Consider the following 21,350-nt stretch of genomic DNA (forward strand, 5'->3'; position numbering starts at 1 on the left):
CCATGGGCGTGCTGGTCTTACAGGGAGGTGTGTTCAGGTGCATTCTTGGCGTATTGCTATCATGAGGCAGCGGGAAGTGATCGCACCATTGACCAACAAAAACCTGGTCTAAAGTCAATGACGCAGCATTTCATTATTATTTTAACAGCAAATTAGTAAAATGCGCCTAGGCTCATGCACAGCGTGCGCACACTATGCTTGTTACACACACACAGGGAAGCGCAGCAGCACACAAACATGCAAAAGATTACAAATAAAAATATTACGTTGCAAATCCGCCATCATAATAGCAATCCGCCAAGGTACAAATGCGCCTGGTTTTTAAAGGGAATGGGAGATGACACTCTGATTGGTTTATTGCATGTTACGCCCAAAACACACCTATGAATTAATGAAGTACACTAAGTACAACCCTTTTGAACCACGCTCCCGGCGCACCGACCCTTTTTTCTGCCGTCAAACTAGCAAAAGTGGATTTGGACACGCCCTAAACGCACCTGCACCATGCGCTTAGATCGTTAAAATACGGCCCTTAGTCATGAATTTGTAGAGAAATACCTTTTTTTTCAGGGGGCTTTAAATTTATAATGTTTATCTGTTTGATACTGCTTGCATGCTTGCCTACATACACACGCAATGGCAGCTCACCTGCACACAGAAACACACAATCACACATCACAAATCTGGTGTTTTTTTGTGATAATCTACTGTTGCGTTCACTACCTCAGTCTGTTCCTGACCAAATGTTTGATTTTCTATTCCATCTTTTATCTTTCCAGCTTTAAACTCCAGCAGCACTGTAGAGCCACCTCAACCCCCTCCTTTATTCCTCTGTAACCTGCTTCCCCTCTCCATCCTCTCCCTGTTTTTCCCATGGACAAGTTACCCTCCACATCCCTGCTTGATTTCTTGTCTCTTTTTTTTTTTGTAACTCCAGTAGCTTACAGTACTACCTGCCTTTTCTGTGTGTGTTTTATAAGCAGTGGGAAGTCTCCGGACAGAACAGAATTTTAATTTCAACCCCTTCCCAAGCTGTCTTGTAAGAGCTTATGTGTGCCTCTCTCCACGCTGGAGGACTTCATGGGTGCTGAATGAGTGAAGTAAAGCATGGGTGGACCGGTGGCATGGTGGTTGTGGTGTGGTCTCATGGCTCTGCACAATCAGAGTTGTGCCTGTGTTTTTTTAATGAGGTGCCTGTTTGTTAAGTCCACTCAGGGAGGCTGTGCAAGTGCTTAGCATTTGCTCTCTAATTAGGAAAGCTAAACAGTCCCTATTGCTGAGGATCAACCATTAGGGGGGAGAGGAGGCGCTCAGCGTGGCTGTGCATGGGGTGCAGACTGCTGGAAGGAAAAAGAAAAGAAACAATCAAATGTGGAGTTATTGTCATTGCAAACAATAGACTCACATTTTTTGGAAGATGGGAATCGATTTCCACAGTCATAGCAATGATGAAGAAACCAATCACACAGTGTGCCAGCAGGTACGTGAGGGTAAACTCATCAAGCATGGCCAAGTCATTGCAAGGAGTCCACCTAGCGGTGCTTAACAGAATTGCAGCGAAACATCACTTTATTTGTCTGAATAGCAGCTGGAACTGCGAAGGTGTTGACCATTTCATCATCTTTAGTATATGCAATTTACAAAACTGTGTGGTCACAACCGTCAACTGCTATCAAATGGCGATGGCCCACCTTTCCTTAGTGTGTGTGTGTGTGTGTGTGTGTGTGTGTGTGTGTGTGTATGTGAGTGGAAAACATGTTTCCCAAGCCCAAGTGCAGCACAGGGAGAGCCATGATGAGGGTGTTGACAGGGAAAACAACTCCATTCTGCCACAGCTCCTTTTATCCACAAAATAAATACCTCACTGATTACCCCATTCCCTGTCATGCAGACTGCTGTTAAAGTGCAAGAAGAGACGAGCGCTTTTTAGATTAAGACCCTGATCAAATTTTCATAACTCAATTTCAGGGTGAGAGAGAGAGAGAGAGAGGGGGGGGTATTGCTGTGGAAGGACTGGGGGAAGAGAGAGATGTAAAAGTGTGTGTTGCTCGTAATCAGCTTTCTTTGTCTGCATCCGATTCACTTTGAGTAAAGCTGTCTTTGATGATAGTGTTAATGTAAGCTCCGGCTTGTGTATTATTATGTGTATTAACAGGCCTATAGTAGATATAATGCAATATAATGAATAAACCAGTATTTTCAATACACCACTAATTAAGCTCGGAAATGGTTTGGAGAAGAAGAAAAAAGTTCTTAGCACAATTGGAAATTTTCTGGAGCTTTCAACCATACCTCATGGCCTTCATCCCCACATGCTTGTCCCGTGGTGACAACCATCTCCATGACAACTGAGCAAACTGCCAACTGCTGTTGAAAGACATGAGATGAGGCTGTAAGAGCTGGAGAATGTACAGTAAGTGGACAAATGTGTTAAGAATTCCTTGTCCAAAGATTGCTAATTTTACAAATATATTAATATAATATAATATTTACCATATATGCACCATATACATCTGAATAGAAGAATAATAGAATAGAAGAAGAATATGTGATGTTGCATTTTTTTTTTGGAATGGGGGGAGGGGGTGTCAAAAAGTCCTAGAGTTTGTCAATGTTTATATGTAATAAAAAACTCAAAAAGTGCATGTCACAGCGCATAAATGGTATGCGTGAAATACCATAATGACAGTAATTAAGGCAGTCTCATCCTTAAAATCTATGAACAGTAAACACCTAAAGCACTGTACATGACCCTTTAACGTGCGATTGTGTTTATTATGTGTGCTAATGTGCATTTGCAGTCCATAAGCTTCTCCTTTCAATCTATAGAGCTTCTAAATGGGATCAGATCAAAAAAGATTTACAGTACAGGCACATTTCTCAGTGCGACACTCAGTGTTTGCTTGTCATGTACTGGATGAGCTGAGAAGATTTAGTACCATTGGTGTGACTCATGTACACTGCTTATGTCTTTATCCCACGATAGCATAGAATATTACAGTGAGGGTAGCACCCTCCCCTCTCCCCCCTGCTATGTGCTCCCTTATCTATTTCTTGTGGACTACTTTCACTCATCTTCCTTGTTTCAGTCTTTTTCCCTCTCCTTCTGCTGCTTCAGGTTGTATGTGTCTATGTGTCTGTCACCTCTCTCTTGCCCCCCCCCCCCTCCTCTCCCAGACAGTTGACTGGTATGGCAACACCAGGCTGCATGTATTTTTAGCATCGCCACAGATGGGGCCATGGCAGAGACCAGAATGTTCTTTGTCTCAGCTGTCAGGCCGTTCCCTGGGACCAAAATGGATCCCGTCCACTTGGTGGGGAAGGGGAGAATCTACCCCCCCCCTCTTTTCTCCAAATTCAGGGTTTTGATTGTGTCATTGTGGCATGGCTAAATAACAGTTGAGGGTGGAAATGGAAGGTGGTGAAAGGAAAAGCTCACAGTTGCTGTGTCAGCTCCTCTGTGGGAGCTGTATCCACACCTATGATCAAGCAGAGGTGAAATTGCAGGCCATACCATAAATAAGATTTATTTCAAAAGCAAGCTCCCTGAAAGGACAGAGCACAGCAGATATCAGTACATATTACTCGGCTAGTCATAAAAAAAGATAAATGTTCTAACATGACACATTTTGTAGCAGGAAGAATATCCATATGAAAAGTGTGTTTGTTTTTGTACATGCTGCAGGCAACGACTGGGGGTCAAGTGATCGGCTTTGAGCATCACAGAATGGAGTCTGCTGAGACTCTCCTCTGGCAGCGTTCACACACTCTAAGCAGAAAACCGTCCACGTGAATCTCAAGGATCAACAGGGAGGTGGTGGGTGGGAGAGGCAGAGAGGGGAGATGGTTTTAGGGGCAAAGAAGTCACAAATGATCCAAAGTTTGGTTTGTCAGATTGTATTCACGTGATCATATTCATTCGGTGAGTATGGCATTTTGTGTGACTTTCATTTGCTACATCTCCGTTACCATGGCAACACCATTAAGAAGTGTTTCTATGGCTCTACTACTCCATTGTGGATTTTAAAGTATGGCGTTAATGCAACAAATGAAAAGACAAAAACCAACAATGCATTAGTCCGTCTCTCAATGGCCGCAAGCCCATTGGTTCCTAAGCCTTACATTTTTAAAAACAGCTCAAAAATATAGTTTAATTTTCTTTAAAAGGGGAATTCATTTCCCAAAACAGCTGGACGCTGTAGTTTTTTAACAAACGTCATGAAACAGGAGTAAATAGTACAATTGTTGTGGACTATTTTAACCCTCCTGTTGTCCTCGGGTCAAAATTTGACCCATTTTCAAAAAGTTCCTTGTCACAAATTTGGGTTTCTTTCAACCAAATTGTTAAAATTTAAAAAAAAACGTGGCTGGTTCCATACAACTACTAAAGTAATTTATCAGTTCACTATTTTCATTAAATTTGGGTGTTGTATTCAATTTTATGGCATTTGAAATTTTTTTTATAAAAGAACGTTGAAAAAAATCGTCAAAAAAAAAAAAAAAAAAACATTAGTGGCAAAAATAATGGGGGAAAAGCAACAAAAGTGTTGAAAAAGAAAATTTGCCCCAGAAAAACGGGAAGACATCACAAGGCTTAAGCATTTGTTGGCAAAAAGAGAAAAAACAATAATCAATATCTCCTCTAATTCATATTTATATTCTTCATGGAGCTGGTTTTCCCAGTGGAGCAGTGGGAGGGAGATTCAGGTCAATAATGTGTCTTTCAACAAGAAGCTCTTATCAAGCCTGAAGGTCTCCTGCTGAATGGTTTTGCATTCTGAGCCGCATTTCCATTCCCCATCCCTCAAGGCAAGGTAAAACAGTCCCGAGGTATATGAGCAAAGGCTCTATACTTTGTGCAGAATGACTAGCCTTCACCTACAGCTCGGTCAGTTGATATGGAAATGACTTGCGGTCAAGTTCTTCTAACTGAAGGGAAATAATGGAGCATACACACACACACACACACACAAAAAACAGGAAGGTAAACAAAAGAGTGACAGTGATGACTGTAGCAAATCTGGTGCTTTGGTCAATCTAAATGTCCGCTTAATTTGCACTTCTCAAAGACAAGGTTACACACATCATTAATATTGGGAGCATAAAAGGACAACGCATCCTGCATTTAAGCAACTCAGTGTTTCTGTTGCATACAGTCATGATGAGTTTTCAAGGTTTGGACAACTCGAAGTAAGTAAAAGAAAAATTAACAAAAACAATTTAAAATAGGCTGGGAACTTAAACTTCAATAATTAATATTGTTTTCTAAAGCTTTCATCCATTGAGTCACAAAGGATTGTCTGTATAAAAACATGTCTGTACTCTTGTAGGAACCTAGTCAGACTACATGTTCAGTCTATAGCGTAGTTTAATTAGGACTCTGTTTTGATGATGTTAACTAAGTCTGGAGCAGAAAGCCAACTAAAACCAGAGAGAATCAGGAGGATGAAATATGGGAAGAAAGGGGAAGCGACTGAGGCATATTAACAAAGAGAGAACAGTAATCACAGCCCTTCAGAGGACGTATCCCATTGCACACTCTCTCTCTTTTGACTGTTCAATGTCTTGCTGCCACAACAATGTAGTCTTTCTCCACAGTGTGCCGTTCATAGGGCTGAACATTCAAAGGGGGAGATTACAGGGCTGGTGCAGCTTCCATCTCTGCAATAAGTGAGAATGTGGAACACCAGCACTGAGATTTAGCAGTGTGCCAATCAATACCAGCCCCATGTTCTTTGCGACTACAGTAACTATAATCACCATCCACACGAATGACATGTTTTCATGGCAGTGAGTTAATAATGTCACCACCTAGGAGGAGAGGGTAAAATATGTTCTGTTCCCCAGAACTTTAATGATGCCGCACAGGCATGGTTAGCCCGTGTAGAATGTGTAGTGATAAATTCACATTTTGTATTCAGATGTGACAATCTTTGAAGCTCTTTTAGTGTGTCCAACATAAACCAGACCACAGGGACATTTCAGCATAGACATGTGTGCTGCAGCAGTTTATGCAAGTGCACCGCCACCACAGCGGTGAAATAAAAAGCCTGATTGATTATGCAACCTTTGGAAACTTCATGTTGATGGGCTAATGTCTGAGATTAGACACCTGTGTGATAAAGTCATTCACGGCTCCATGGGGAACATTGTGCACTGAAGTCAGCTATTGTCGCAGGTCGAGCTTTGTTTGCACACAAGACCTCCATGTCAAGCAGTCCCCAAATACATAACGGCATAAATCACCATTTGGTTTCTGTTTCACCATTTTGTCTGTGATTTGTTAAATAGGGTCATTTCAGCTTCACCTTTGATCAAAGCAATCTTTCCCACATCCGTCTCTGACTGTGTTATTTCATTCATTTATAAAATGGCAAAGTAATACTGTGTCTCATTGAGTGGGTCAACAGTTGAAAAATAAAATTACTCGGAAATGCAAGAAGGCCTTTGTGCTTTTCCTCCAAATAAATATATTGTAGGCTTTATATGTTTATGGTCTCTGGCATGTTAAAGAATATAGTTTTACATTCAAAATATACAAATAAACTGATAAAACATGATCCATTGTTAGTTAAAAAATATTTCTACTACACACACTCCCTATACTGTATGCACTTTTTGCAAGGGAATTTGGGACTCCTTACTATTATTCCTTTAAATGTTAGGTAAAGGATTGATATTGAAAAAGAATAACTCTGATTTGGAGATCTGAAGAAATGTAAGTTCATTCTTGAAGTTGGAAATAATTGTTTGAAAAAAAAACAAAAAACAAATGAAGGTCCACTTAATGGCTTTTTCCAGGGCTTTCATGTTTCATTGGAGGATGATAGCTTAACAGCTGCACGTCTTAAAGTATCTCCATGACTGACAACTGCACAAACTTCTATTGAATCACCTGAATGAAGACAGAGAACAATGTAACGCTCTAGGAAGTAAGTAAGTGGACTGAGACACTTGAGAGGACCTGCTTCAGTATATGAGAGACTTATTTTGTATTCATCACTCTAGTATTAAAATTAATCTCACTTTTTTGTCTGGTGGGGATGGTTGGTTATTTATTTATTTACATTTTTTTCTGTACTTTGTGTCTTTTGTGATTCGTGTTTAGAGGACTTTCTCCACTACCACAGCATCCATTTCTTGTTAGCTGTAGTGACACCTGCGTAGCATTAGGTGGCAGTAGCGCGCAAGCTAATGCTACAATCCCCCCCTCAGGAAAATATAAAGACGAAGAAGAGTTGGCATCAACAGTGCACGACTAATAGCGGAGGTAACTGTACCTAATCAATGTTTGAATCCTACAGTTTAACGTTACCGTAATTCTTGACTTTGAATAGAAATTGTATATCTCCAATTCATTGAAGTTATAATGTGTTAATTTATGCTATTGCGAAAGTAGTTGCACGAGCGAATGTTAGCCGTTAGCCTTAGCGCCGTAGCTTAGCTAACCAGAAGCTATAGCGGGCTAAGCTGTCATTATTTTATGCGTGTGTGGGTGTATGTAGCTCTACAGAAGAGGCTTACTGCGTTGTGTGGCTTGATATTTCGCTATAAGATCGATTGCTTACTATCTTTAGCCTCCTATTACACTCGCGTCGAGTCTTCTGTCTCCTGCGCCTTACATTGCCTCATCTCTCTGCAGATTATTGTTTTTCTGGCCCAGATACTTAGCAGAGCCAAAACTGTGAAAATGGACACAAGAGCCTGGAGGAATCCATATCATGACTATGATGGAAACCCTGCGTCCACACAGGCGTTGTTTGACTGTCAAGGAAAGGTAATGTACAAAGGATGTATATTGCGTATGTGTGTGCATGCAATTCATTTAATTACAATACGTTAACCCTCATGATTTAACATTGTCTGTGTCTTTTAGCTCACAGCAGAGTTTGCCCAGCGACTGAGCAGCAAGATCAGTGAGCTTTTAGCTGTCATGGAAAATGGCCTGAAGTCTGCTGACCCAAGAGATTGCACCAGTTACACCGGCTGGGCAGGTGAGAACACCATTACATGCGTGCATGAAAATGTTTTGATAATGCTTTGATTTTTCTTTACAGTTGATAATTTATTTAACAAACCGAGGGCGATACTGATCTAGTGCTGGGCAATATGGCAATAAAGGTTATATGGTTGTTTTTTTTTTTCAGGCAGGTTCACAATCTTATCAATTATTTGTCATGTTAGTTTTTAAGACTATTTAGCAAATTACTGAAAAGTACAAACAAATGTCCCTATTTAAAAACTATAGTCCTACAAGGTAAGACAACGCCACACCAAATTTTCATTCTCAAATTTAACACTTAAGTTTTTTTTTTTTTTCTTCTTCTTTTCCAAATATTTATCATTACTTCTCAAAATCCCTGATTTAGATTCTAGGGCTTGGTCGTAACGCTTTTGTCCTGATTCGGTTCTTTCGCGATACTTGGGTGCCGATTCGATTTGTACTGCGGTTTTTCATGTATTGCGATTTTACAAGTATTGCGATTCCATAGCATTGAGTATTGCGATTTTCTTTTCCGTTTTTAACAAAAACAAAAGTTGAATAATACACTTCTAGAGACAACATACCACGAGACATTTCTTAAAACCAATTGTTTTCTTAAAAGAATGCACATAACGTGCATTTTTAAAGAAGTGTATAACATGTACAACAGAGTGCTTTTACGTTAGCCGCTACATTTAGCCTAGATGCCCTAGTGTATTAAGATAAGAAGATGGCCCACAGCACACATGATCTAATAGATTCACTTTACAGCACTCACTTACTGTTAGTCCTGTTATTTCCATCTTTCAAAACTGTATGCCAAATTAATTAGAGCACAAAAGGCCAAATGCTACATAAGTTACCATAGTATTTTTTTTTTTGACAGTCCGGTGAGCACTGGCACGGTGCTGACTCAGTGCGCTGGTGTTACGTTACATAACTGCATGCCATCTTGACAGAGAGAGCTGAGTTTTCCAGCTCGCAGAGCCGTGCCGGCAGTGCCTACATTTGCCAGGTTGCATTTCACATGAGCTACTGACGCCCCGCCCAAAAAAAAAAGTGTAGCCGAGGGTTAGGAGTTGCGCCTATACTTACGCAGGTAATAAAAATGCATGCAGGTAATTTAAAAAAAAAAAAGAAAGAAACCCTGAGGCTCCACAGTCCAAACCAGCATGAACCAAGAGTAGGGTTGGGCATCGTTTGGATTTTCACAATTCTGATTCCATTTGCGATTCTTCCTTTCAATTCCGGTTCTTATCGATTCTCAATTCCGATTCTTTGAGGGGTGGAGTTGAAACGGGTCACATGCTTATTTCACAAATAAGAGGAAAGTTTTATTTTGTGGTGGTTTGCAGTTTTACCGGGCCTTTTTAACGTAAAATAAAGCCACACTAGAGCGCCGCTTACTGTGCTCCACGGCTGCAACACAACAAGCGCCTGGCCGCTACCGGAACCAAAACTTGCGCATGTTAAATTTGGAACCCACGATCAGATTTGAAACCAAATCCTCCAAACGATTCCAATAAAGAAACGATTCCACTGGAATCGTAATTTTTGAAACGATTCCAAGTAGGAATCGGTTCTCGATGCCCAATCCTAACCAAGAGGACAACAGCTCCTTATAATTTTCCACATTGTCCATGGCAGCCATTACAGCTTCACTACTTCCATTTTTACATTTCACAATAAAAGCCCAACTCAAGTACACTCAGCATTTGCTAAAAGGCATTTTAACAAAATGGCTTACAATAGCCTTGGGTGACATTCTCACTCATCCTCTGCCCTCTCGGCCCTGCTGCTCTTGGTTGTCTTTTCCAGTTTGAGTTCCTGAAGAATATCTCCAGCACACTAATAACAACAACACACAACAAAAACTGCCCATGCAGCAGAATGATTCCGTTTCTGTTGGCATCGGAAGAGCAAAAATGAGCAAAGGCACCACCAGTCTGTGTTTGTCCTTCAGCGCAGGTTCTGGAGGATCCCCGCCGGCCACATCCTCCCTGCCGCAGCCTCGGCCTCGGCCTCTCTCTGCTGCAGTCCTTCGGCCGTATACTCTGGCTCGAATAAATATGGCTGAATATCCGAGTCAGCCAAGACACTGTAAAATGCATCATCGCCCATAATATCATCAGCGCTAATATTTTTGGGATGCCATTTTTAGCTGTTGGAAACGCAGAGCGTTTGCAATACAGTTCAAGGGAAGAAAACAAGAGAGTTCCGTTTTTGAGCAGCATCTAGAGCGCCACCCAGAGCACGCCCCCTGGCTACTTGGAGCCGAAATCCAAGCTGAATAGCCTGTAGTTCTTCCTTGCCTCCAACTACATCCCTGTCATGTCACTGGATGCAGGAAGAACGACCCGTTTTGCCGCCGCAAACTTAGCGTTCGCTGTCAATATAGCACGCATTGAGGAATTTATTGCTTCAGTCAACTGCATTTGCCATCCACAGTGATTAGAAATCCACGTTAACCCTTGTGTTGTCTTCACCGTCGTCCATGAGCGTGTCATTCTGGGTCAAAATTGAAAAATGTGGGGGTTTTTTGGCTCTTTTTGATCCTTTTTATATAAAAAAAACTTTGAAAACTGGTCAGATTTGACCCGAGGACAACACAAGGGTTAAAAAGTCGCACATTTTTTCTTTTTTTGTTTTTAAGAAATTATTGAAAATGTGAATCCATAATCAAAATACTTGCGTTTTGTGTCAATTGATTAATTGACCTATTGTTTCAGCTCTACTTTTGATTTCATATCATTTGCGTTTCAGTCGCTGCTCTTTCATTCTTCGGCGTTGTGCACATATTCCGAGATTAGGTTAGATTCTGTAGGTGACCAAATGTGCAGCCTTTCTTCAGTTACGGCTTGAAACGGCCAACTTTTCCGAGTCGGCTTCCAAAGTTTACAACGGTAACGTGTATCCGTCTGTCCACAGGCATTGCTCTGCTCTACCTGCACCTCCACAACGTGTTCAGGGACACCTCCTTGCTCCAGAGAGCTCTGGAATATGTGAGCCGCAGTCTGAAGTGCTTGACCCGACGTCATGACGTCACCTTCCTATGTGGAGATGCAGGGCCCCTGGCTATCGCTGCTGTGGTCTACCATCGCCTGCAGAGGGTGCAAGAGACTGATGAGTGCATCAACAGGTCAGTCGGGAATACCTATATATATGCCGTATGGGTTTTTTAGGTATTTGATAGTTATGGTTTCTTAGATATATAATTCCATACTTTTTCCTTTTTTGTAAATTTTTTTGCTTCTTATGTTTCGTATTACAGGCTTGTAATGAATTGATCCCGATCACATTGTGTCACATTTAAGAAAGATATTAGTCTTAGGTTTTCTTTGCCAGACATAGTATTCTGCAAACAGAGAAATCTATTAAATTTGGTGGTGGTTTTGCACTCTAGGTACTTATAATATGCAGTTTATGTAGTTTGCAAAGGTATTATTACTCTGCTAAATATGGACATATAGAGCTGCGAAATTTTTTAGCTACAATTTTCTATATATATAAAATATGATCACGCTTATAGATCAAATATATAATGCAACATACATTTCTTTTTTGCACCAGTGTATTTTCTTTAATATAGTTTCACTAGAAATAATGATGCTATTAGAGCATGCTATTTCATTTTTTTTCTTTTTGAACAATCGGTGTTGTTTTCCAAAAGTAGTGAAATGCACTCACATGTCGCTGCAACAGTGTTTGGGAACATGCTGCTTAAACTAAATGCTTGTGATTGGTCAGACTGTTTATCTGTGGCCACTTGATTGGATGAACCAGAGCATTACTTCAAACACAATGGGTGAATATCGCTCCTGATCCAGAGGTAGGATTGTGCTCACATTTATTATACTATTATTTTTTTTGTACACCGTTATGGGTCATCATGGATAGTTCATTCACGATGTATGTGACATATCACAATAGTCGGTCACTCATGACACAAGGTCCTCCTGATTCATGAACACTGTCTCTCCTGTGCTACTCTCCCAGACTGCTGCAGTTTCACCAGAATGTGGTGAAAGGTGTAGGCGGGCTGCCTGATGAGCTGCTCTATGGGCGGATGGGTTACCTCTACTCCCTCGTCTTCATCAACCAGCAGCTTGGGCAAGACAGGATCCCACTGCAGTACATCCAGCAGGTATGGTTAGAAACGGGGCACAGTCTGACAGAAATTGCACCGTAATGTGCGGTGGTACAGAAGGACTGGCTGACTGATCATCCATGACTTCTTAGGCAGTACTGTCCTTAATGGTACATACAAAGATCTTTTATACAGTAACCGTAGACAAAGAGGCCATTGAACCAAATTGGATGAAGGAGTTGGGAATAACTTCAAGAAAAAGACGTGATGTTAAAAACTTAAATGTAAACGTGGAACAGAATTATGGGAAGTATCACTTTTCAGGAGACTTTTCAGGTTATCATCCTGCTTCTTCAACGTCTAGTTTGCTGCCCCCCCCCCCCAGCAGTCTTGATTTACTGCTGGCTGCTTATCTGCTCGCTCTTGTACAGGTTAGGTGTGTTTGTGAGGCGGGATGTGTTGTTTCCATCCTCAGATCAGCGAGTCCGTGCTGGTGTCAGGCGAGCAGCTCAGCAGGAAGTTCAGGGTCCAGAACCACAGCCCTCTGATGTTCGAGTGGTACCAGGAGCAGTACGTCGGTGCCGCCCACGGCCTCGCAGGCATCTACTACTACCTCATGCAGGTAAAACTGCTCTCTGAAACTATAAAAACCTATCAACATGCCCATCTCGGGTTGCCAGAGCCCAAGATGACATTTTAAAATAGCTTATTTTGTCTGACCAACACTCCAAAAGCTAAGGATATTGAATTTACAATACGATATATAACAAAGGAAAGAAGTAAACACTCACCATTGAGAAGCCAGAAGTGTATTTGGCAATTTTGCTTGATAGAGCACTCCAATTGTTGATGAATTTATGAAACGACTTATAACTTTAATCAGCCCAGTGTGATATGATTATGATTGTGCCTATCAGGCTAGGTTAGGTGGGCTCAAAAGTTGATTTCAGACTACTACTTCTTTTTCTGTTGTCAAACTACCAAAATTGCCCCACGTTTGATTCTTCCACCTCCTTACTCCTCCACTCATCTGTAAACACGGTGCGATCTCTTCCTTCCCTTGCAGCCCGGCTTCGTCTGTGTGGAGGAGTACGTGCACAGGCTGGTGAAGCCCAGTGTCGACCACGTCTGCCGTCTCAAATTCCCCACAGGCAACTACCCTCCCTGTATCGGAGACGATCGTGACCTGCTGGTGCACTGGTGCCACGGATCCCCAGGGGTGGTCTACATGCTCCTGCAGGCATACAAGGTACGCGCCGAGGGAGTTGGGAGTTCGTTTTGAAAAATGTGAGACATCCACTATCTATGCGTTTACAAAAGGTCATTCACGAGGTGCTTCTCATGTCGCTGAAATTGCCTCCTCGAGATAGCTCAGTTGGTAGAGCGGGCGCCCATGTATAGAGGTTTACTCCTCGACGCAGCGGGGCTGGGTTCTACTCCGACCTGTGGCCCTTTGCGGCATGTCGTTTGTCAGACGCCAGCCACCACCTCACTTCTGTTTACTGATAGCTATCGTTTACCTCAGGCTAATTCATTAGCTAGTAAGTGGCGATTTTTTTTTTTGGCAGCCGGCCTTCCAAAAGAGAGAACAATGAAATTAAATAACCGATCATTAACCGTTGACCGACAAGCAGAAAACGGAGTCTCAGTTCACCGTCCGGGAGCCTCTGACACACTTTCCGCACTCCGTGTCCGCGGGCAGCTGTAGGCTTGTACCGTTGTTGTTCTGTGCATTGTCGGACACATGCAGCCACTTTGCTGAAACCGCTTGCAAGACTGACAAGTCCACAGCGGCGTGTATGTCCGAGCCTGTCTCCACCGCCTCCGCCTGCAGGTTGTCAACTGTGTGCTTTGGCATGAATGGGAGAAAACAGGACGGCGACGGCGGATATCACTCGTATACTTTATTTATTTTTTTGACGGCGGCTCTCTCTCCCGCCTCCCCACACAAAGACCATGCGACTGACAAGAGGGTTCATTCCTCGTTACGCTAAGGAACCGAGACTGGTCATCCAGTCTCTTTGGTAGAGAGAGAGAAGGAAAACAAACAAGCATGCAAATGGAAATTATCGCAGCCGTAAAAATTATCGAGCTACTTTTCGTTATCGTGCGATTTATTGACTATCGCGACAGGCCTACTCCTTCAGCTGCACGGCTTCCGTGAAGGCTGCTCTCGTGCGTCCTCGCCTATAGCTCCTCAATGATCCCTCCTCAGTGCTCGGTCCTCTGGGCAGAAATAAGAGCTTTGAGACGGCCTTCACCGAGGAGGGACAGAACAGCTTCCGGTTCAGCTGAGGAGTCGAGGAGCTATCAAATAAGGGCCATGAGATGCAGCTATGGAGTCCAATCGTTTAGAGAATAAGAAGAGAGCTCATCGACAGAGTCATAGGGCCATCTTGTGGTGAAGTTTAGTCAATTTCTGTTTTTAATCTTAAAGGCAATGTATTGTATGACATTTATTTAGCTGCTTGCAATGTCAGGTGATTCATATGAATTTCGAAAATGGCTCCACAAATGTTCTTTTTTTTTTTTTTCCATTTCCTATTGTGAAGTTTTGAACAAACGTGCTCACACACCCTGAGGAAGGCTCAAGCCGACATATATTTTTAAGGTCTTGCCCATATTCATTAAAGGCCTTTTTTTTAAATCTCTTTTTGTACCATCCTTGAGTGCCTGGACATGATTTATGACTTTCTTGGTAATAATTCTTCCTTTTTGTGAAACATGCTTGATTAAGTTTATTTTGAACATGTTAAAAAGAAATGTAAAAGACAAATAAGAACGTGTACATTTCAGTACGAGCAAGAAAACCAACAAAATACTCAGCAAACGTAATTTTCAGTGGATATTGTAAATTGTAAATGATTCAAATAAGGATTTCCATGTTTAAAAAAAAGGAACTTTTCTAGCCGTACCCACTTTTTTTTTTTAATCCTTAACATCAATCCTTACATTTTAATTTCACTTCCTTTTTTCTTTTTTTTTCTCCCTTTGTCGCAGGCCTTCGGAGTACCCCAGTACCTGGAGGACGCCCTGCAGTGTGGCGAGGTGGTGTGGCATTGTGGCTTGCTGAAGAAGGGCTACGGGCTGTGTCACGGTGCGGCGGGAAACGCCTACACCTTCCTGGCCCTCTACCGGCTAACGCAGGACCCCAAGCACCTTTACAGAGCCTGCATGGTGAGAGCACATAACACACTGTAATCCGTTTACATCATTCACACAGTGCAGCAGCCATTTGAGGGACTAAACGACTGCAAATATTAATCGTGGAACTCCCGCAGTGGATCCATCTTAATTAGTTTCCAAATACTTTGATGAATGCCTCACAGTTTTAGAGTGAGGAATAGGGCTCAACAGTGTGGTTCCGGAAGCAGAAATGACATAGATTTTTCTCCATAATGTCTAAACCATCAGAGGTAGACTGACCCAGAGCTACGTGGTTGTAAAACGGAAGTTTCTGCTCCTGTAGGAGCTAGAAGGCTACATGAAATCAACCTTGTTTTAAGAAAAAACATGTTTTCTCCGCGATCTTATGGAGAAAAACTACAGTACCCCCAATCCTAAGCGTAACGGCAACGTCTCTGATTGGTCCCACTCGTTTACCGTACCCCCAAAACAGCGAACAGCTAGAGCGAGAGCTTCTGCCATTGAAGTCTATGATAGTTTCTGTACACCGTCTTGTACCTTTCCCTTTTCGCCGTTTTGAAAATGTTTTTTCTTTTTTTTTTTTTGCGTCGGATCAAATGTTTTATGCTCACTATATATCTCGTAGCTGGTTGGCTCGGTTCCAGACAATTTTGGAAACATCAATGAAACAATTGAATGGGGGGGAAAAACACTTTGGGAACCAGAGCCGTTAAAAACTGTTGAGCTCTATTATGGTTGGGAGTTGTTTTCTCATCTGGTTTAGGTAGAAACTAAGATTTATTTATTTTTTTTTATAACTAAGTTAACCTGTTTTAATGCAACAAAGATACGGAAGGCATGCCTCTTTGTTTTCACTTCTAGTATTGGTACTATGCCAAAATAACCCAAATAAATACATATTTGAGAGGATTGAAATATAGATTGATTAACTAAAGCCTATTGATTAAGATTTGATCAAATCAATCAAGTTCTTCTACTGCCTCTACTGGTCTATGGATTTGAATGCTTCCTTACTCGTTCAGCTAATACTATAAAAGTTAATGTATGTACCGTATATAATGCCATAAGAAATAGATAGATTTTCTTTTTTTCAAAGCTTCATGTTGTCTTTCCTTGGCTTTCTCTGACTTTGACGCCAGATGTGAAAGCCATAATAAACTCCGCTCAAAAGGACAACCAATCTTAGCACAGTTGGCCCCTCGCCCAGCCTTAAAATCGAAAATGATCTTAGACACGGAGGGCATGTGAGAGGCAGGGCCTTTTGTGTTTATTGACAATAGGTCGGTAGCTGTCGGTGGGAGTTGGCGTCATAGCAGGCCGTGCGGGACTGGTAGCGAGCTCTCTTTGGATGGGCTCCAGGTGGCACGACTCCCACGTGTGCTGTCATTAATATGAATCTATTCCTAGCGGATGGAAATAGACTCTTCAGATGTCCTGCCGAAGCTCTGTTTCGAGCTCCCAGTGCAACAATTCAATTTTATTTACAGTATCAAATCATAACAGGCGTTATCTGAAGACACTTTACAGATAGAGTAGGTCTAGACCACACTCTATAATTGACAAAGACCCAACAATTCCAGTGCAACAGAGCGACATTGTGGTCATAATCCCATGGCTCGACAGATACTAGGATTTCACTGAGTGGAGCACAATCTTTTAGCAGTTGTTGACATTGCTCGTTCTTCTCCTGAGACGGTTCAGGTGCAGTCCACTGTTGTGATAGGAATGTTATTATGACACAGCCTGTCTCTCTGTCTCCCTCTGTCTCTCTCCAGTTTGCTGACTGGTGCATGAACTACGGCAAACATGGATGCCGAACACCCGACACTCCCTTCTCCCTTTTTGAAGGTAATGCAATATGTGATGACATGTCCCACTTGCAGAAAAAAACAAAACAAGAATCCTGTTCTTATAATGCTTGGTTTGGCAAAAAATAAATAAAAAATATTGGACCAATCTTTTAAAATAAAGTTATGTACACATTTGTGTATGTACAGGAAGCAAAACTACAAAAACAGTAGCCTGGTTAACACCAGACCCTTCTCAGTTGTAACTGAGAGTGGGTCTGGGGAAGGTTCATTCACAGCCCATTTCCACAGGGGCGTCACCAACGGACGCCGCTCAAATACCTCTGGGCGCAACTGGATAGTCCTTCAACCAATCAGACCGACGCTTCGGGTGACGTGGCAGCGACCGCGGCATCAACGGGTTGCTGACCTTCGGTGGCCGTCATGTCGAATGTAAACAAAAAGCTGCTTGCCGTCGCTGCGCTATCGTCATCGCGTAGCAGACTGACTTGCAAAGCGAATCTCAAATTTGCCGGAAGTTCGTCAGGGTTTTCCCAGGCTACACAAACAGCCCTGCAATAAATACAAGTTTGCTTATTGTGTTCAGTTGCGATTGTCACAGCGAATGGGTCAACTTAAGGGTAAACTGTGAGGACGTACTCGGTAGTTTTGTTGTTGATGTCCATCTGTATTGATGGCCACTGGATCTCTCTCTCTCTCTCTCTCTCTGCTAATGCAGTCTTCCTGCATTTGGCACACTGAATGTCACCGTGCTATTTGACACTTTCACAGTTGCGACATTGCATAATTTTGCACTTACTGATGCACCGTATTGTGTCTGTGACATTTTTGGTACCGTAGCTGTAAACTCACCATGTCGCGTTCTGTTCACAGGCATGGCCGGCACCATCTACTTCTTGGCCGACATTCTGCAGCCAATGAAAGCGAGGTTCCCAGCCTTTGAGGTGTAAAAGTTTCTCCACAGGTAGTCCTCCCCACCCACACTGTGGGCAAATATAACAAGGAGAAGACCCCACACTTTTTCCTCTCTGTCTTACACACATACACACACACACACACACACACATACAAACACATGCATGAACACACTACATTCACAAACAACACGACATTGTGCCATGTTTTTCCTGCTCTTCTCTCCCGGGAACTTTACATGTTATTAACAGGATAAATCCTATACTCGCATCTCAACTACATAATTGTCTCAAAAGAAATGTCAAAGGTGAGAGCTTGCCTCGCTTTTTTGGTTCCTTTTTTTTGTTTTTTTTTGTGTATAAATTAAATTCTTGCTTTAAAAACTGTGGCTGTTGCTCAGATTGTGACGTCTTTTGACAGTTTCAACAAAAAGGAAAGAGAAAAATTGATTTCATGGCTGTTAAAACATCAAATAAAATTGTGGTAAAACTAAATGGTGTTTTGTTAACACTTAACAACTGTGTATTTCTATTATTCTGTAAAGCTTGACATGTTGATAAGGAAATGGATGCTTTGGTTTGCTATTCTGTTTTCTTTTTCAGAGTCAACAGCAAAGCTAGTAACAATGCACTAAATATAATGCAGTACCATGTGTTAGGGGATTAACCCCAGAGTGTAAACTGTTGCCTGTCCTTTGCACTGTCTGAGCAATAAATCATGTGTCTTTTTACAGCTGTCGCTCTGTAGTGAATTTCAGTGCCTCCTGCTTTTTGTTTTGGCGAAAATTATGCAGCAAGGAAAAGCCACAAGGGGGCAGCAGAGAGTCTGAAACTTGTGAATTAATTTGTGACAATTGACCTCCACCTGGCAAATTAAGTACATTCACCTTGTCACTTCATGAAAAGGTTATTTGACAGTCATATGTTATGTATGCTAATCAGGTTACATTTTCCATATTCAGTAGATGTATGGATACTGCTTACAATATGGTATGAAATGCCCATGGTGTGATCTGCTTTGACTTATGTAAGGACTGACTTGACAGGAATGCGGAAGACGTACACCTGTCATTGTAAACACTCGGGCTACATCTACACTGCTACGTTTTCATTTTTAAACTGTGTTTTAAAGACAAAAGCTAATCTCCTTCGACACAGAGTTTTAGCTCCAGCAGCAGAACCAATCTTGGTTCATATTAACACGTCTGACAACGCATACCACGTGACCATACCCATACACTGGCCATGCGCGTGCCAGTGTGACAGGAAGCAGATTGTTTTGGAGCTACTCTGCGGTTCAATATCATGGTTGTATAAGTTGAAAATGCAGAAATACTCTGTAGAAAGAAAGACGATGGACGATAAGTTTGAAGAAACAAAAGCGTTTTAAGGCATATAGCTTGCAAAAGAAGCCACAAAGGTGTCAAAAAAAATCCTCTGTCCCATCCTCCTCGGGCCACTTGGCTCGGGGTCTGGTATCTATTCCAAATAAGGCTCATGTAACACTACTTCTGACCATGCAACGACACAATGCCACCACTCTTTTTTAAGCCCAATGCCCGTGCTTCTTTTTGACATGATACCAGCATGGGTCTTGGAGGGTTTGCTGTCGGAGGGTGGGTGGGTGGGTGGGGGGGGGTTTAGTGTACCAGAGAGTTTTGAAGAGCAGGAGCGTTCCTTTTCTCCACCCCCTTTCTCCACAGAGCTGGCCCAGCGTAAGGAGAAACTGAACACCTACAGCAGGAATGGGGGTAAAAATAGAGCTCATCTGTCCATGGGCGTGGTCTCCCGGACATGTCTTTCAATGTGGTTTCACTCAGTCTCACAAATGGCCTCCAACTATTTTCTGTTATTCAGCTGCAGGACATAACCATTATGGTCTGACAGCATGTATACAGAAGCTATTCACACTGGTAGTGAGTTCCTCTAATCCTGTGCACGTTGCCTGTATGTGTATTTGCACTTGCTCTTCCTCTCAGCTTTTGTTTGAAAAAAAAAAAAGGTTTTCTTCCCAAACCAAATGCTCTCAGTTTGACAATTTTTTTTAAGTTAGCATTTAAAGATTTCCGGTCCATAAAAGACACTCACTGTACACTGCACGAAATCAAGTACAGTCCTCCATTAATTATTGGTGAAAAAAAACGTTTAAAACATACTGAATATACAGTGGCCATCCGAAGCTTGTGTAGCAAGTGCAGAGCTAGATATTTGGGATGTGGACTACATCTCATACTACTTCAACCTTTTAACACAGTGAAAAGTTACGGGTCAGCATATGACTGTATACGCAGATTAAAAGACATGCATCATTTTATGGTAAATGTTTTACAGTTTTAAGAAATAATTGGAAAATATGACAAGAAGCCCCATACTTCTGATAACAAATTTGAGCATTCATTTAATGCAGATGCCATAGGCAATATAATAGTTATGTTTATAAGAAACATGGGGGAACAACAAAGTAGATACTTTTTAAAGAATTAACTTTCTGTTAGAATAAGAGTAATACACACATCAGAAGTTCTTCAGTACTTTCAACAAAAAAAGCAAGCAGGGACAATCGCTTTTTATTTGTTTCCACAAAGTATAACAAAGTTGTCAGTTTTCCCCATTTATTTGATTTTGCATGGGACTGTTACCCAGAAAGATAGTTACTCCGGTGAATTAGTTTTATAGCACGTTACTATTGTGTTTTATGCATCTACTGCATTAATAATACATTAATTTTGATATTGGCATCAGCACCATGGAGAGCTCTGATGGAGATGGAAAAGCGCCTGCGCTCGGGTTATTTAACCTACATAGATTATGCAAGTCTTTACTTCTGGGTAACTTAACCAATTGTTATCGTTTTACAGCCTCCATTTCACTCCAATGCGTTATAGTGCTCGATGTAACGACATTAACTTTGGGACGTCTGTGTTACTTAAATATTGCAGATAATCTGGCGCGTTGATTCTTTCATTTCCGAGTCTTTAAGGAAAGGTAATTTCCATAAACCCCATGCAGAAGTGTATGAAATTCAGTTTTTATGTGAACTGCCACTCAAAGTAGCCTTTTTTAACCATTGTGTTGTCTTCTGGTTGACCATGCACTTGTTGTCCTTCTGGGTCAAAATTAACACATTTTTTTCACCGTTTTTTTTCATATTTTTGACACATTTTCTGACGTTTTTGTCACTTTTTGTCACACTTTTTTCAATGTTTTTCTCACATTTTTCCACGTTTTCGATGCTATTTTTCACTAACATCAACTTTTCATGGAATTCATGATCAATAAATCTCATTTATAGGAGATTATACCTAATTTTGAAATGATGAATGATTTTGACTAATAGTTTGTCGGTGGAGAATCACAGACGTGTGTATGTCAAAGTTTAGTCAGGTTTTGAAACCATTTCAATTTTTTTC

The 21,350-nt window shown here is 41.6% G+C and overlaps 1 protein-coding gene across 1 annotated transcript; it reads left to right on the forward strand.

Annotated features, from left to right (window-relative positions):
- The first annotated feature begins 7,179 nt into the window (after positions 1 to 7,179).
- lancl1 (LanC antibiotic synthetase component C-like 1 (bacterial)) lies at positions 7,180 to 18,673 on the forward strand. Its single transcript, XM_078243791.1, has 10 exons — positions 7,180 to 7,270; positions 7,643 to 7,777; positions 7,877 to 7,994; positions 10,913 to 11,123; positions 11,981 to 12,128; positions 12,547 to 12,693; positions 13,138 to 13,320; positions 15,072 to 15,248; positions 16,994 to 17,066; positions 17,900 to 18,673. Exons 2-10 carry the CDS (start codon positions 7,691 to 7,693, stop codon positions 17,974 to 17,976), a joined length of 1,221 nt encoding a protein of 406 aa, XP_078099917.1. The 5' UTR covers positions 7,180 to 7,270; positions 7,643 to 7,690; the 3' UTR covers positions 17,977 to 18,673.
- The last annotated feature ends 2,677 nt before the right edge of the window (positions 18,674 to 21,350 follow it).

This window comes from Sander vitreus, chromosome 24, assembly GCF_031162955.1.
Source record: "Sander vitreus isolate 19-12246 chromosome 24, sanVit1, whole genome shotgun sequence".
Lineage (NCBI taxonomy): Eukaryota > Metazoa > Chordata > Actinopteri > Perciformes > Percidae > Sander > Sander vitreus.